Below are 17,397 nucleotides of genomic sequence, written 5' to 3' on the forward strand. Positions count from 1 at the left end.
TGGGAGGCCATGCTCTCCGCGCGCTTGGGACGTGGGCCCCAGCGGAGGGAGTGGAAGGCGCGACCCAATTACCACTCGCTGAGCGCCATCCTCCGGTCGTAGACGCGGATGGAGCCGTCGCCGAGCCCGGCCACGATGAGGGAGCGGCGGGAGTCGCAGGACAGGCTCGTCACGCAGCTGTCGGCCCCCGTGGGGATGTCCTAGGGCCAATGGAGAGCCCTTGAGGCCCCTGGGCGTCAGCCCCCCAGGGCTGCAAAACCGCAGGGTGCAGCAGGCTTTCCCACCTCCCCCTCTGCTCTGAAAAGGGAGACAGGGCGTCTCAGCAGGAGGAAGCCTCGTGGGCTCCCTTCCAGCCCCCGATTAGGTCGGGGGTGGGTCCAGGAGGAATCCTGCCACCCGCAAACCACGCGGCCGTCTTTCCTCCCACAGCTGTGACCGATGGAGAAGGGCGGAGGCCTGAGGGGCACCTGAGAGCGCAGGGCCCGCAGGGGAAGGCCCTCTAGTGGGGGCAGGGCGGACTGCTCCCCCACGGAGGGTGGGGCCCCTTTAAAAGCGGGAAGCCCGCCTGGCAGAGCCCCCACCCCCCCACCCCCGCACACAGCCTGCTCGGAGCACCTGCCGCGTGGGCGGGCGGGGGCTGTGCGCACACAGGCCTCGCCCGGGGTCCGCCGGGCAGCCTGGTTACCTGCACCTTCATCTCGCGGTCTGTGTCCCAGATGCGGACGATCCGCACGTCTCCCGAGCTCACGAGGAGGCCCGTCTCCTGCTCCCAGTCCACCACCATCCCGGCTCCTGCACAGACACAGACGGCGCGGCCGCTCAGCCAGCGCGGGGCACAGCTCAGAGCCCCTCCTGACTCCCGCTGGGCCCAGGCGGCTGCTGGAGGAGCAGCAGGGTCCCAGGCCTGTGGGTCCAAGATGCCCGCTTCCCGGACCACCTGGGCACGGCAGGCAGGTCAGAGGCGGGGAGGTGCGCGTCCCCAGGGGGTGGGCTGCGGCTGAGCCCCGGGCAGCCCTGCCCCACGCTGGGCCTGGGCACAGACGAGCAGGCGCCATCAGCGCTGCTAAGGGCTGTACGCACACCTCCCTGGAGAGGCTCTAAGATATGATTTAATTCAGGTTGTTTCACCGTTAAGGATTTCGAACGCACAGAGAAACACGCTAGAAATCCCTGGACCCGCCACCCAGATCTCACAGCTGCTGCTGTTTTGCCATGTTTTTCTTTTCTTTTTCTTGAAAAGAAGTGAAATTTAACACCTAGTGCAAGGTCGGTCCCCTTGCCTGCCTTGTCCCCCGCGGGGACACGGGTCCAAAGCCATGCACCGTATCACCCACATTCCAAAACACGTTGCTCGTTTCAAATGAGGGTATGTTTTCCAGAGACTTGCGCTTCTCCTGTCATGTCATGTTTTGAGGGTTTGTCCAACTGGACAGATGCGGAGCTGGTTAATCTCACTAAACTTCCGGGTAATGTGCCCTTTGCACCACGAGCCCGCCGTTCCCGGGATCCCCGGCTTTGTAACACACGCCCCGACGTCTCCACGCGCCCTGGGCGCAGGGAGGAGGCAGCACGCGGAGGGGGACCCGTCACGTCTGTGCGCTGCACCAGCCCAGGTGAGGCCCCGTCGCCCCAGAGCAGGTGCCGGTCTGCAGTCTCAGCAGAAATGGACACGAGGGGTGGTTTCCCCAAACCCTGCTCTGCGCTGCTGCCTTTTTCAGTTTACCAGCTGCGTCTGTTTTAGTACATATTCTGACACTGAGGGTTTAACTCAAGATTTTGCCAATATCATCTCCTATTCTATCACTGATGCTATAACTTCATTTATGTCTTCTTTTGGTCATGTCGGAAAGTTAAGTCACCTTGGTTTTTTCCTGTTGTTCTTTTGCTTTTGGGCCACATCCGAGGCACATGGAGGTTCCCAGGCTAGGGGTCCAGTCGGAGCTAGAGCTGCCGGCCTACACCACAGCCACAGCAACGCAGGACCCAATCTGCGTCTGCAACCTACACTACGGCTCGTGGCCACACTGGATCCTTAACCCACTGAGTGAGGCCAGGGCTGGTACCTGCATCCTCATGGGTACCAGTCGGATTTGCTTCCACTGCACCACGATGGGCAGTCGGCAGCTCCCAGGTTTTGCTCTGTGGCTTCCCCACCTCTCTGTGGGTGCCTGCTCCGCTCCTGACTTCCTGCGTTGGATGGGGTGACCGTCACCTGTTCTTCTCTGAAATGCCCCTGAGGGCACGGCGCTCCCTGCAAGTGCCCGCGGTCTCCTGAACGCCAGCCTCTCACTGTTCCTGTCGCTTCGGGTCCCCACTCTGGTCTGAGCCCACAACTCTCACTCCCAGCGGGGCCCCCGTTCTGCCCAGGCCCCCAGAGTCTGAGCTCCACGTGGTGGCAGGCGGGTTCTCCTGATGGGTGGCTGGGCCTGCGCCCGAATTGGCCTCTCCTGCTGTCTGCGCGGGACCCCTTCTTGACCATGTGAGGTGACGACTCACCCTGTTCCGCCTCCTCCCCATTCCAGGCCAGCGCCTCACACGCGCCCTGCCTGCCTGGCTGGCTGACGGCAGCCACGTCTGCCCCACAGACCGTCAGCTCCACGTAACAAACAGACGCGCAGTCTCCCTTTCAGAAGTCTCCCCGCTGCGATGCTCTGACCCCGGCGAGGAGGAAACACCCTGCGTGCCAGAGAGCCACCTGCTGGTGACAAGGCTGCAGCTGTGTCCCCAGAGTCAGGACCAGCAGGGGAGAGGGCAGGGCACGTGACCCCTCTGTCCAGGAGAGCCCAACCACACTGCCACCAGTCAGCCCTCAAGCAGAGCCAGCCCCTCTGCCACCCCATGACCTGTCTGGGGTGCCCGACCTGAGGATGTGCCCACCCAGGACCCTGGAATCTGCCGGCCGCTGCTGGGGCGGCCTGTTTTCAGGTGTCCTCAACAGGCCACCTGGAGCTCCGTGGATCTGACGAGCGGTCCTCTGATGAAAGCCTGGGGCCAGCTGGCATCCGGGAGGCTCTGGGGTCACAGGAAGAAGCTGGAGAGGGCAGGGGGCGGGCAGAGACGACACAGGCCTGGAGGGGTCTCAGCCCCACACCCAGGAGAAGGCGGGGAGGGCACTGCTGCTCCCCACGGGGCGAGAAGGCCACCCTGGCCTCGGAGAGAAGGGCCGGTGGCTTCCTTCTTGCTGTGCCCCCTTCGTGGTGGATTCAGAGCCTGTGGGAGCCCCGTCTTAGGGCCCTCCCAGTGGCCTCATTTCCATGGAACCCCTGTCAATGCAGCCGCCCGAGTGCGGGGGGCCAGGGCTCCGGCTCGGGGGTCTGGGGGGTGCAGCCTGCCCAGCCGGCCTCAGCGTGTCCAGCTGCCTCCAGGCTCGGAAGGTGCGTCCACTCGGCCACCCCGGGGCCCTCACCGTGGGGTGGATGCGTGTCATCTGAGCTCTGAGTCCCTTTTTAAATCTAGAGTCTCTGACGCGGACCACATTCCGGTTTAAACCAGTTCCGAGGCACGAAGCCAGTGGGACTAGAATGCGACTCCAAGCTCACCCAAGTCGGGAGGCAGGTGCCTGGGAGCAGGCAGCCCAGCTCAGGCTGCCCGCTTGGCTGTGCACCCAGGACACTGCTGGAGGTCTGAGGTCGCGGCCGTCCTGCTGCCCAGGACCGAGGGTGGCCGCTGGCCTCCCCGCTGGAAGCCTGCCCCGGCCAAGATGTGCCCTGACCTTCAGATGCAGCAGAGAGGCCCTGGCTCCTCCGAGGTGGTGAGAGATGGTAAAAAGGGGACACGCCCTTCCTCATGTTTGAGCCCAGGGCTGCGACCGGCTAAGACTCGTAACAGGACAGAGGGCAGAGTCCAGCCACTTTGCTCCTGGGGGGACCCCTCCCGGTCCCCTGGGCCTTTCCTGGTTCTCAGAGCAGCTGGGCTCCCCCCACCTGCCCTCCCCATCCTGGCTGCTCCTTGAGGACACGGCGGAGGCCAACTGGCTCTGGGCCCTGCTCACGGCCCAGCTGCGTCCAGGCGACAGACACTAACAACGGACCAAAGGCTCAGGGTTTATGTCCCGTTCACACACACCAGTGCCGGACCATCTGTTCCTGCTTCCTCCACGCGCTGAACCCCCACAAGCCGCAGGCAAGCAGGGACAGGGCCGCCCGGTCTCCTGCTGCCCAGGCCGCAACCATGAAAGGCGTCTCTGGCCCCTTCCAGCGTCTCGTCACTTCTCTGAGGACCAGGGGGCTCTTGCTGAGAATGCTGCTGGCGCCTGGGACTGAGATGAGGCAGTCTTGGGTTTGCTCTTTTCTTCGTCCTTTTTGCTTTTTAGGCCTGCACCCTCGGCATATGGAGGTTCCCAGGCTAAGGGTCTAATTGGAGCTATAGCTGCCGGCCTCCACCACAGCCACAGCCACGCCAGATCCGAGCCATGTCTGCGACCTACACCACAGCTCACGGCCAACGCTGGATCCTTAACCCACTGAGCGAGGCCAGGGATCGAACCCACGACCTCATGGTTCCCAGGCGGGGTTGTTTCCACTGCGCCACGATGGGAGCTCCAGGGTTTGGTCTTCTGTCTTCCTTCCCTCTGAACTTTTCACCAGAAGAGCCGTCTGGAAAACACCGAACGTGGATCCACGTGTCTGCAGGGGTGTCTTGCTCCGGCCGCGTCGCCCTCCAGCAGAGCCCTCGTCACGGCAGAGAGTGACCGGAGACAGACCCGGGCAGAGCTCACCGCAGGCTGGTCACACTGGAAGCTCGGAGGCCGCAGACTGAGCGTGAGTTCTCTCTGCTGCCTGCAATCCTAAGACTCCGACTCTGCACGGTTTTCCTGGGAAGCGAGACGAGTGAGCGAAGGCTGCTGCATGTTCCACGTGCGCTGACCCAGCGCGGGCGCATGTGTCCACAGACAGCTGCCTTTGGGCATATCCCGAAAACGCTCCAGCTTCCACACAGCCCGTCAGCTGGAAACGGATGTTGCAAGCGACTGCGTCATGTCCTGGAAAAGACTCCTCTTTGAAAACTTTGGGGGAACCCCGACTTCACGGCGCGCGGGCTCCTCCGTGCTGACGGCATCGTGACTTCTGACCTGGCGGGGGGTCTCCCGCCTGTGTTGGGGTCTCGCCCTGGGGGTTCCTGTTCCTCGGCGGCTGTGCAGGACTGGCCTTGAGCCCCAGAGGGAGGCCACCAAGGAGGGCGGGAGGGACGGGACTCTGGGGCCAACCCGGGCTCCGCCTTTGAAACCGGAGGGAACCCGAGGCCTTGGCCCCGGGGAGGGAGGGCCCTGCCTACGGTCCGCATTCCTGCCCCGAGCGGAGCCCCCGACTCATCCCGTAAGCTCAGTGCTCGGCGGGTGGCCTCCTCTCCTGAGGCGACTGTGAGGGTGCAAGGAATAAGGGCCACGGGCTGAGGCTCTGCCGCCCAGGAGCAGGGCGGGCGAGGGGCCGTCTCAGTCCCGCCCGGCCGCTCGCAGGTAAGAGAAGGCACTCACCTCCCTGCTTACTGCGGTCAAGAGAGATGGAGGCCTTTCGGGCCAGACCTGCGAGGAAACAGGGGTTGTGGGCTCGACGGCGGGGGCTGGGCCAGCCAGACAAAAGGGCCACGGTGGACAGGGGCAGGCAGCCGCCCAGGCTGAAGCTCCAGCGCAGAAAGAGCGAAAACGAGAAAACCCCATCACCACGGGGTTTGGCTAAGTAGAGTCCCTCTCTGGACGGGAAGCCAGAAGGTCCACAACCCGGTGCAACAGGGCCTGGCGCAGCATTAGCACCGCAGGGGAGCAGAGGCCAGTGCAGGACGCGCACACGGTTAGTGGAGCCTGGCCGGGGGGCGGCGGAGCCTCCGCTCAGCCCCCAGAAGCAAGCACGGCTGACGGTCTTCACAGGGCGGCGGTCGGTGAGGGGGCCCCGCGGCCCGAGGACAGCGGTTCTACTGCAGAGCCCGGCGCTCCAGGTCTAGGGGTGGCCCCGGACTCGCGCTCCGCAGTTCTCCTGACCACGGGGACCCCCCAAGGGGAGTGCTCCCAGGCTAACCGCGTGCACACACGTGTGTGTTCTGTGTGCACGTGCATGCCCGTGTGTCTGAGCCTGTGCGCACACCACGCCGAGCCAGAGGCAGGCAGAGAGGTCACGGGGACCAGGCGCTGGGGTGGGTCCAGCAAGAAACTGTGTCTTCTCTTCAGTCACAAACCACAGAATCACATCTCTGCACACAAGCTGCCACGGCCTGGCGACCTGGTGAGCGGATCCTGAGCTGGAGAGAGTGCAGGGGGAGCTCACAGGCAGAGCCCTCCCTCCCAGTGCCCTGCACGCCAGCTTCAGGCCAGACCCCCCGACCTCTGCCGCTGAAGCGTGGTGGCCCAGGCCTGGCAGGATCCCCCAGGACGGGCGCCGGGAGGAGCTGCTGACAGCATGTCTGTCCCCACGCACGCGCTCCTCATCGGAGAACCTCGCCGTGGGCACAGAGGTGACTTGGAGCCCAGAGCGGGAGCTGTTACTTCTGCCTGAGAAGGTCCGGGCACCGCGGAGGAGCCCTGAAGGCTCTCGCACTGTGCGGGGGGGCGGGGGGTGCCCCAGACTCGAGAGCAGCAGCAGTAGAAGCTGCCAGTTCTCCACCAGGGTCACGGCCCCCTACCCCGGGGGTCTGTTAGAGGCCAAGCCGGGCAAAGGGGAAGGACTCAGGTGCCGGCGGGCAGAAGGCAACCAGAAGCCGGAGCGGCAGCCAGGTTTCTCCCAGACCCGCCCCGGTCACGGAGCTGGGACTCCTGCAAATTCCAGAAATTACAGTTGGAGGCCCTGTCAGGCCATGGTCCCCACGCGGCAGGGAAGCTACCGAAGCTGGAGGGTGCGGGAGCCCCGGTTCCGCGGCGAGGCCTGTGAGCGGAGCTCCTGAGACCCACGGGGAGGCCCGCAGACCTGTGGCACCGGGCTGGGGTGCGGCTGCAGCCAGAGGGCAGACTTTGCTCTAGTGCAGACAAAGCGAGGGAGCCGAGCAGCCCTGCGACGCAGCTGGCACCCCGTGTCAGCTCACGGCCAGGCCCAGCGAAGCCTGGGCCACAGGAAGGCCGGCCTGAGGCTGGTGGGGGCTGGGGTGCATGACTACCTTGTTCGTGAAAAAGGCCGAAAACACTTTAAAAAAACTGAGATACAAGGAAGTGTCTGCCCTGGAGCTGGCCTGCTGCCAAGGGACACGGCTCCCAGGACAGGCCCTCGGATGGAGGGGAGAGGCAGCCACACAGACCACAGCCATAGAGAGCTCGGCCGTGCAGGACACAGACCCGGGCTGGCAGCGCCGAGGGGCCGACAGCGAGCTGCTCCTGCTTCCACTTGGCAGGGGCCGTGGCCATGCTGGAGGGTGACCCTGGCCTCGGTGTCACTGGAAATCCAGGTGACGGCCGCGTAGAGGCCGGGCGCACAGCGAGCGCGGAGCCGAGCCAAGGGGCGCACACCTCTGGATGACAGGCCCGGCCTGGCCGTGGGGCGGCACGTGGGGCTGCAGCGGCAGCTCCGTCGGCCCGGGGGCGTAATCCGGGCACCAGGGACACCGCCTGCAGCCCGGCTGTGCTGCGGAAGCCACATGTGCTTCGGGCCGGGGGCGGGGCCGCGGGCGCCCTCCTGCCCGCGAGTGGACGGCCCGGGAGCACCCACCTCGGGTGGTGGGCAGCATGTCCGAGAGCCCCTGCCAGGCTGTCACCATTTCCGGATTCTTTTCCAAGTCAGCGAAGTTCTTCCAGACTCTGATGGCGCCGTCATCTTGGGGACAGGAGAGAGGGCGTTAAAGGCAGGACCCCCTGCCTCTTCGGACCCGCACCCCCGACCCTCCCCGACCTCCTCTCTCTTCCCACCTCCTGTCCGTGCCCTGCACGTGGCTCAGGGAGGCTCAGGGCACGGGGGCGCCCCTCCCTGCCCCCCAGACCCTGGGCGGTTGGGCAGCTGGGGGAGCCTGAGCCTCCGCCCCTCTGCAGGGCCTGGCTGCCCTCTGGCCTTCCTCCTGCTGGACGGACCCGCTCTCCCGCCTCATGAGCCCCACTCGCGGCCGCTAGGAGGATGTCCCTTGAGCAGCAGGGGGAGGATACAGTCCCAGGAGCTGTCCTGGAAGCTCTGCCCGTCTGCTCGGCAGCCCTGATCCCTGATCCCTGCGGAGGTGAAGCCTCCCTGCCCTGGAACCACTCCCCTCGGGGACCCCGCCCGCACCTGAGGGACGTGCCCTCGGTCCCTGCTGCGCCTGCCGCGCCCGGGGAACCATCTCTCTGTCTCCTCTGCTCGGAGTGACTCGGCCTCAGACCTCCAGCCGACCCTCTGGCCGCTCACACCGCCACTTGAGGTGCCTGTGCGCCCCACCCTGAGGCCTGGGGCTGGACTTTATCTTCCGGGACATGGGGGGGGGGGCGCTGCCAGCAGGACCTCCCCCGACAGTCGGTCCCTTTGCCGGAAGGAACAATCGGGTCCCAGCAACCTCTGTGCACATCCGTGCTGGGGTCTTGATCTGTGCCCGCCACCCCTGGTCAGGGCTTAGGTCCCCCGTGCACACCCTGCTCACCTGTGGCCGTGAGCAGGAGCGAGCAGTCCTGGCCGTTCAGATACTCCATGGCAGTGACCCTGGTGTACCGAGGGTTCCCGTTGTGGAAATAATCCAGCTTCTCCCCTTTCTCCCAGTCCCAAAAGCTTCAGGGAGTAAGAGAGGAATGAGGCCAGCGGTCAGAGACACACAAACAAACCACGAGGAGTCGCCACCTCACACCCGCCAGGCTGGCCGCCCTCACAAGCGCGGAGCAGGACAGGTGCTGCCCCGGTTGTGGAGACGCTGGACCCCCGTGGAAGCCGGCAGACTTGGGTTACATGTGACCCGGGACCCCACCCGGGTGTAGGACACGTGCCCCCAGGTCACACAGCAGCACTGTTCACAGCAGCCCGAGATGGAAGCGACCCAGGCGCCCGTCAGCGGAGGAAGGAGGGAACGAAACGGGGCCAGGCCCGTGGAAAGGAGGTTCTGACACCGGTTGTGGCAGGACGACCTGGGCGAGAGGCCCGGTGAATGAGCCGGACACAGAAGGCCGGGGACTGCGACTCCACTTGCGTGTGGGGTGCAACCCCGGAGGTGGAGGTGGTGACAGCTGCGCGGCAGCGTGGGTGTGTCAGGCCCCTGACCTGCACTCTTAAAGACAGGAATCCTTGCTGTGCATTTTTTACCCCCCAAAAAAGGAGAAGAATGGGAAACAGGCAAGAATTCCACCCATTTATCAGCTACAAAAAAACTGCCCTGGGCCCATTGCAAGTCCTTTCTGGGTGATGTAAGGGCAACGATTGCTAGGAACCGTCGCTTGCACATGGCGAGCCCCCCGCATGCCCCGTCTCTGCGGGGTCCCGGCCAGCTCCCTGCCCTGTCACTGCTCACTGCATGGGAACGGCCCCATCTTAGGGCCGGAAGCTGCAGCACGGCCTGACGGGAGCCCGAGCTGAGGTGGCAGCCCTGGGGGTGTGGGGGGGACGCGTCTCTGCAGTTCTCCGGCCCCTCCCCCACCAGGAGGGTGCAGGGGGCATCCTGGCCACGCCATGTGGGGAGCGCGGAGCCCACCCCTGGGGTGACAGGCCAGCCGGCAAGCCCCGCCTACCAGATGCTGTCTTTGTCGGCGACGGCCACACAGGGCGTAAAGGGATGGAACTTGACCACGGAGGGGACGCCAGGGTTCCTGTTCAGAAAGATCTGGTCGTCCAGCCTCGTGATCCCTGCCAAGGAAACACACAACGTGGGTCTCCCTCTGCAGCAAACGACGACATGCTTTGCCGAGGCCGACACCAGGCCCCTGGTGTTTGGAGACCGGGAGGGGCCCAGAGGAGGGCAGGGGTCAGAGCGCAGGCGGCTGACCGCCGGGCTCTGCCTCTGCAGGGACCCGGCCAACATTTGGCGCATCACTGCGACGACCCGTGCGCAATGCCCAGATCGGAGCTCTGGGTCGGGTTTTACGAAGAGGTCACCGAAGATTCTGGAGTAAGGCCGGGTGAGGCCGTGGGGGTAACTCAGACCCGGGGGTAGCCTCGGCCCGGCCCTCACTGTCCACGATGCAGCCAAAGCCCAGGCACGGGCTCCACTCTAGAAAGCGACAGTGACGTGGCTGAGGGACAGATGGCCTGAGTCACGCAGAGGGGCCGATGGGCATGTCCTCAGCAGGCCCAGGACGGGCCCTGGAAAACACCCCTCCCGGCCACGCAGAAGCCTCAGGAGAACAAGCGGGATGGGCGAGAAGAGTGTCAGGCGGGCTTGCGCGTTTCGGGAGAAGCCCTTGGGCCCACGCGGAGCAGCGCGCGCCCGGCCCTCTCCGTGCCAAGTCCCAGAGGCCCGGCAGCCCCCCCGACGCTCGGGCCCCGGGCTCGCCCCTCCCTCCTCGGCTGCGGACACCCAGGACCTTGGCTCTCCGCCTCCCTTTGCTAGAAGAGCCGACCCTGGAACCCACTCGGCGACCAGGAGGGGCTGAACCAGCAGGCGAACAGGCCCGAGCTCGAACCGCGCCGGGGGTGCCTTCCTCCTCAGCCACGGGCTCCCCTGGAGTGTCCAGGTGCGGGGACGAAACCCCTGAGAGGGGTGGGGACGCCGGCTCCCGAGTCACGGCAGGCCTCGTGCACACGCGCACCGACCGTGCCCGACAGCGAGGTCCGGGCACAGGGGTGGCTGGGGGGCACCAGCTCTCCCAGGTCCTCTCCCCGGGCGCCGCTGCCCCGTCCTTCCCGCACGGGCGGCCTCGGAGAGACCCCAGGTCACTCGGAGACCCGGCTCCGGGCCGGCAGGTGGTGAGGCGGCCCCGGCAGGCCAGGGGCCCCGCGTGCTGCGCTCGTGACAGCAGAGCTTTCCCCGCGAGGATGGGAAGACGGGAGCGAGCACCTGGCCTGCTCCACAAAGATGCTCTTCTGTGTCCGGAAAAGCTGGTTGTCTCTGAGCGCCCGGCTCTGGTGTTCCCCCCGCGCAAGCGCTGGCCGGAGACGCCCGCCCAGAGTACGGCCTTTGCTGCCTCTGACGTCCGATGTGCGTGGCAGACGGGTCCCCAGGCCGCCCTCGGGTACAGGGAAACCAGCTTGTCCTGCTGTCCCCGCCTGCTGGCCCCAAAGAACCACCCATTTCCAAGGGAACAGGCCCTGATGCCGTGGTTGAGAGCGGGGCGGCGCCCGTCTCCGGGACAGAGCAGACGCCACATCCACGCCCCGGAGGCTTGACGCCAGCCGCCAGCCGCCAGCGGTGAACTGCCAGACCCGCTGCGGCGGATGTGGCCAGGCTAGTGAAGCGTGGCTGGGCGTCACTCGGGGGCAGGTGTCTGACCGCAGACAGCTCTGCTTCTGGAAGTAAGTCACTGAGCTGCTCGGCGGGCCCGACGCTTGCTGGCAAGGAGACCCTGACACCCGGCTGCCCGCAGCGGGGACAGTCTCATGGGTCCTCACCCCCAACTGTGAGAGCACCTGCCAGGGCAGGGAGGGCAGCCCCGTGTGCCCAGTCCCCGCACCCCCACGGCTGCCCCCTCCCCGGATGGGCTGCACTGGGGAGCATGCCAAGTGGCCACTCTGGGCATCTGCTGGCAAATTTTGGACAAGGTTTGGTGAAAATGTGACTGAATTCAGCGTTGGGTGACAGTGACTATTGGGGGCTGGTGGGTCCAGGTGACACAAGCAGGGCCTGGCGTTTGTCTTCTGTCCTGGGGAGGGCACAGGCTTGCCCGCCATGGACCCCAGGGCCCACCTGGCCCTGCCCCATCCCCTCTGGAAACAACTAAAGGCAGAAGCCACGCTTGTCCCAGGTCGCCGGTCTGCAGCGTCTCCCCTGGTGGTGGGCTCAGAGGGGCCCCGAATCTGCGGGGGGCCAAGGCGCCCCCCCCAGCGCCCCCCCAGCCCCCCCTCACCCACACAAGGGCCGTGGCTCCGGACCACTCACCCTTCTGGATGAGCTGCTGCGCCTGCTTCCGGACGCGCGTGTTCCGCAGAAACCGCCACTCGCGTTCCTTGCGGATCTGACTCTCCAGGTCGTGCTCTTCCGGGATCTTCAACGACAAAAAACAGCTCTTCTTAGAGAAGAGGGCTCCGCTCCCGCAGGCGCGTCTTCAGTCAGGCCGCGTGGCCCGGTGCCCAGGCGGGCACCCAGAGGGCCGGGCTTGCGCTCCAAGGCCCGGGACCCAGGGCGGTGGAGGCCTGGCGGCTCTGGATGCGGGGAGCCCTGCCCGAGGGCCCAGCCCTGGGGCACGTTGACCTCGGACAACGTGGCAGGCGGGGCTGGTTGCCAAGCCAGACCGAGCGGAGGCCGGGGTGTGCTCCGTAGGAGGGACACCACGGACCCTGCTGTGCTGGACACCACGCCTGCCCCTTCACACCCTTCAAGACGGGGTGGCTCAGAGGAGGTACCAGCTCCCGAGCAGGGACAGAGGGCGGCGGGCGGGCAGGGCTGCCCGGTGGCGGCTCCGGGGCACCGGAGTCCGCGCGGGCGGAGGGACAGGGCCGAGCCTGGCCCCCAGCCGAGAGCGCGCCCTCCCCAGTCAGCCTCCGAGAGCCAGCTCCACCGCTCGGGAACCATGGGAAACGTGGACGCTGGCCTGGTCCCCTTTCCCTGACGGGGCTCTTTCGGCTTCTGGGCCCACGTGTGTCTGCAGCGTGCAGGGCGTGTGCAGTGGGCTGGGGCCCTGGGTGGGCCGAGGAGCCGTCTACACTTAGCAAATCCTAAGGCAGGATTTCAGTCCCCTTCATTCAGAAGACGGCCACCTGCTGTGTGAAAAGAACCATCTCCTTAGTCAAATGTGACGTGGAAGTCAGTTTGGCTCACCCGGGCTTCCTGCTTGAAAACGCAGAGGTGCCGAGTTCCAAAATACAAAAGGAATTAACTAGACCAGAAAGAACCCCACTTCCTCCTGGCTGAGAGTTTAGGTGGCAGAGCCTCCCCGGAGCTGCCCTGCACTCGGCCAGGTAATGGGAAAGCCCATACTCGGCCAGGGAACCCCACTCAGGCTGGGGAGCCCACACTCATATTCTACAGGTTGGCGAGTGTGGCTAAGAGCCCTTGTCAAGTGTGGCAGAGAAATGAGGTGCCGTCTACACAGCGAGGAGCTCAGGCCCTTCTGGGCAGCTGTTTGATGAAATGGCCAGGGGACACTCCTGTGTCTTCTCCTCGAATGCACTGTGTCGTCTGACTGCAGGCCCACCTGCCTGTGCCCAGCAGACCCAGGCCTCCCTGTGCCAGCATTTCACAGCTACGTTCCTGACTTTTTTTCTTAAAAATCACAAAGCACACCCAACAAAACCGCAGACACCCTGATGCAGAAACAGCAGAAGAAAAGGCACCCAGAGCCTGCAGTACAGTTCGTGGGGGCAGACGGCAGGTTTCGTTTTATTTGACAATCCAGAGCCTATTAGGAAGGAAGTGACAAATGACCAATAACAAGAGAGCCCCAGATGAAGAGACTGAAGCCACACTCGATGAAGCTGGTTTCTGCGGGTGTTCCCGCGGTGGAGGGTCTGGAAGGCTGTCCCGAGGGGCACGAGGCTCCAGGGCTGCACGCTCCGAGCTGGGGGCAGGCGTGGGCTTTAGCAAAGGAAGCAAGCAGCCAGGAGGCAGCCCTGGGGAGCCGCCGAGCTCAGGGGGACTGGCCCGGCTGAACCCCGATCCTTGGCCCGGGCACCCCTGCACCGTCAGCCCCGGGGGGAGACAATGAGGGGAGCAGGGACCTGCGAAGCAGCAGGTGTGGCCGCGGGAGGGCCGGGGCAGGGCAGGATGAGCGGCTCTGGAGCAGCGTCCAGATGGACGTGCTGAGCCGCCCCCTAAGCTGAGCTGAGGGTGTAGGTGTTGGTAACCGTGTCGCACGTTTGGGGTCGTGACATCTCCTGGCTTCTCGGCAGACAAAAGCAGTTATGAGGGCAGCTGGAGGGGTCGCTGGGCGGCCTGGGCTTGGCAACAGGGACGACCCAAGGGTCCCCAGGAGACCGACGGAGCAGCCACGTGGAGCAGGTCCCCTGGTGACGAGCCTGCGCGTCCCAGGGCTGGGTCTCACCCTCAACACTTCTGCAGTTAGAGAGGGTCGGGGCACGGGCTCCGAGGCAAAGCGGGCTCCTGATTCTCAAGACTGAGGAGCCCCTGGTGCTTCTGTGCTTAGCGATTAGGACTCAGTGCTTTCGCTGCGGCCCAGGTTCCACCCGTCTGGGAACTGAGATCCCACATGAAGCTGCCATGGGCCGTGGCCTGGTGAAAAGAAGAAGAGCTGGGCGTGTGCTCCCGAGGTTCCCACCAGGAACAAAGCAGGTGTGGCCAGCAGGACAGGGCGCCTCTGCGCGTGCCCCGGACCTGGCACCTTCAGCATCTTTCCCAACGCTTCACAACAGACCGTTGCTCCCCAGACAGTGGGCACAGCACCTACCACGCCTACGGGGTGACAGCCACGAAGGCCACAGAGCCCGGAGGGAAAGCTCTGAAGGCGGATCAGAGCCCACTGCCCACACAAGTGAACGGGCGTTTTCATCTTCCGACTTGACCTCCCGAATAAGCGTGGCTTATTCACCAACTGAAGGATGTCTGGGTTGGTCCAGCTTCTGGCGATGACGAATGAAGCGCGTGGGTTCTCGTGGCTCCTGGGTGTCTCGGAGCAGGACGGCTGGGCTCTAGGGCAAGTCCATGTTTAATTTACAAGGAACAGCCAAAGGTTTGCAAAGTGCCTGTGCCACCCTGCCTTTCACCCAAGCAAAGTCGGAGAGTTCCAGCTGCTCTGCATCTTTTTTTTTTTTTTTAAATTTTAAATTAAAAAAAAATTTTTATGGCTGCACCTGCGGCATATGGAAGTTCCCAGGCCAGGGACTGAATCTGTGCTGCAGCAGCACGGGCTCCTTCAGCCCACCGTGCTGGGCGCTAGACTAACCCGCACCTCCACAGTGACGGGACTGGATTCGCTGCAGTCCAGTGGGACTGCCACATGCCACAGCGGGAACTCCCGAGCATTCCTTACGTATACCGGACAGAAGACTCTTTTTTGGTGCCTTTTCTAGGGCTGCTCCCGCAGCATGTGGAGGTTCCCAGGCCAGGGGTCTAATCTCCCTCTCTCTCCCTCTCCCTGCTGGAGACCAGTGGTCTCTCTCCCTCTCCTCAGCAACACAGGATCTGAGCCGCGTCTGCGACCCATACCACAGCTCACGGCAATGCCGGATCCTTAACCCACTGAGCAAGGGCAGGGATCGAACCCGCAACCCCATGGTTCCTAGTCGGATTCGTTAACCACTGCGCCACGACGGGAACTCCTGGACAGATTTTTTATCGGCTATATGCTCTGCAATTTTCCCCTGGTCTGTAGCTTGTGTTTTCTTGTTCTTAACGAGGTCATTCACAAAGCAGTCACCAATTTTGGTGAGGTCCAATGTGCCACTTTTTCTTGAGTGGCCTGTGCTTTTTGTGTCTCATTAAAGAAACCACTGCCTAACCTAAGGTCAGAAAGCTTTTCCTCGCGAAGCTTCATGATTGCAGGCTTCACATTCAGGGAGTGACTTGCTGTACAAAATGTCAGCTAGGGATGCAAGTTCTTTTTATTTTTGGCCAATGGGTGTCCAACGGCCACGGTGCCCCTCGCTGAGAAGGCTGTCCCCTGAACTGAGCGGTGCTTGCGCCTCCGTGGCGAGTCGATAGGTGCGCCCAGGGGGATCTATTTCTGGACTTCACCCTGTCCCAGTGATCTGTGTCTCCTCTCACCAACTCCACACGTCTTGATGACTTTGTGGTGAGCCTCGAAATCAGACAGCAAGCGGCCTCTGACTCTGCTCCATTTCAAAATGGTTTCGGTTATTTCCGTTTCTTTGCTTTTCCCCATAAGCTGAAGCACAGGCTTGTTGATGAAAAAGAAAACCAACAAAGCCCACAGGGATTTGGAGGGAGCCCATGTTGATCCGGCGTCCCTCTGGGGAGAGCGGGAGCCCGGCCTGGCTTTACGGAGTCTGCCTTCCCGTGAACGGGGGCCTCAGCGACTTGGGTCGTCGCCAATTCGCCTGCGTTGTGTATTTTTTTTTTTTTTTAAGATTTACAGCCGCGTGTGTCATCTTGGGGAGTGTTACTGTAAATGGCTTAATTTCAATTTCCAACTGTTCCTGCAGAAACAAATAGATTTTTGCATAATGGCCTTGTATCCTGCGGTCTTACCGAACTCACTCACTCCAGCTGCGCCTTGCAGCTTGCAAACAATAACGCTGTCTGAGAAGAGCTCTCTGTTCCCTTCCCACGTGGACACATTTCCTTTTCTTGTCTCGCGCACAGAGGCCTCTGGGAGGGGAGATCGGACACCCCTGCCTTACGGCTGATTTTACAGAAAAAACACTATCCTTTACCGGAGAAAACACATGGGACTGGATTTGTTTGGTAGGCGCGGTAGGCGCCCCGTATAGGAGCAAGGAGGGTTCCTTCTGTTTCCAGCTACCTAAGAGTTTTGATTTTGAATGGCTGTTGAATTCCATCCAATCCTTTTTCTGCAGCTGCTGAGATGATGGCTCCGTGTTTCTTTAGTCTGGGATACTTCCAATTGCGTGACGACTTGAAAAGTGCCGAGTCGACGCTGCCTTCTTGGGACAGATCCCACTCGCTCACCGGTGCCACCCATTCTAGGTACCGCGGCTTTGGATTTGTTCGCATCACGTCGGGGAGCTGGGCCCTCGTTCCTGAAGAACGCTGCTCACAGATGTTACGCCCGTCAGGTCTTCGACTGGCCTCGCTATCCAGTACATCTGTCTCTGTACAACAAACTAGGAAGCAGTCATTCTCATTTTCCCACAAAGCTCTTTTTGTCAACAAAGGTTGTATTTTCGTCTGTTCCAAATTATGAAACTAAGACTCGTTTTTTCTGAAGAATTCAAAGCACCAGAAGCCTATCACATAAAAGGACAGGTCCTTCCGTGATTTCTGTCCCCCCTCCGAGAAGTAACTGCGTGAAGAGCTGGATGCACCCGTGGCCCCTCAGAACCACAGCACCTGTGCCGGCGCCTCGGAGAGGCCCTCACACAGGGACGGAGCTCTCGGACCTTAACGGCTGTGTCCATTGCATGAATGCACCATTTTTAATTTGCTCTTTTAATTAGTATTCTCCTCTCTGTTCTCAACCTTTTGCCATTACAGATGACCCTGGAACGAGCATCTCTGGACATATGTCACCCACACACGTACAGCAGTGGTTTCAGGGCTGCTTCTTGCAGTGGGGCTGCTGGGTTCCAGGGTGTCCCCCCTTCAGTTCTGACGACTGCCGCCCCACCCCAAGCTGGCATTTTTACCCCGCCAGTGGTACCTCCCATTTCTCCACACCCCAGTAACCCATCCTATGGATAAAAATCAATTTTTGAAATCTGCCAACTTGAGAGCAGAAAAAAAAAATCGTCTCACCTTTGGAATCAGAATAAATTTCAGAGTGTCTTTTTTGAGGCACGTAACAGACAG

General features: G+C 62.9%; 1 protein-coding gene across 4 annotated transcripts in view; it reads right to left on the reverse strand.

The window, feature by feature from the left end:
* The window catches only part of RPTOR (regulatory associated protein of MTOR complex 1), a 280,347-nt gene that overhangs the window by 4,265 nt on the left and 258,685 nt on the right, over positions 1-17,397 (reverse strand). For 3 of the 4 annotated variants that reach the window (XM_047757542.1, XM_047757544.1, XM_047757545.1), the window contains 7 exons: positions 11,893-11,998; positions 9,590-9,704; positions 8,518-8,642; positions 7,626-7,730; positions 5,474-5,521; positions 686-792; positions 73-200 (listed from right to left, as the gene is read on the reverse strand). In XM_047757542.1, coding sequence (XP_047613498.1) covers positions 73-200; positions 686-792; positions 5,474-5,521; positions 7,626-7,730; positions 8,518-8,642; positions 9,590-9,704; positions 11,893-11,998 — 734 coding nt within the window. The remainder of the gene's footprint in view (positions 1-72; positions 201-685; positions 793-5,473; positions 5,522-7,625; positions 7,731-8,517; positions 8,643-9,589; positions 9,705-11,892; positions 11,999-17,397) is intronic. The other variant, XM_047757543.1, reaches the window with a different exon arrangement.

The sequence above is a fragment of the Phacochoerus africanus genome, chromosome 14, assembly GCF_016906955.1.
Source record: "Phacochoerus africanus isolate WHEZ1 chromosome 14, ROS_Pafr_v1, whole genome shotgun sequence".
Taxonomy (NCBI): domain Eukaryota; kingdom Metazoa; phylum Chordata; class Mammalia; order Artiodactyla; family Suidae; genus Phacochoerus; species Phacochoerus africanus.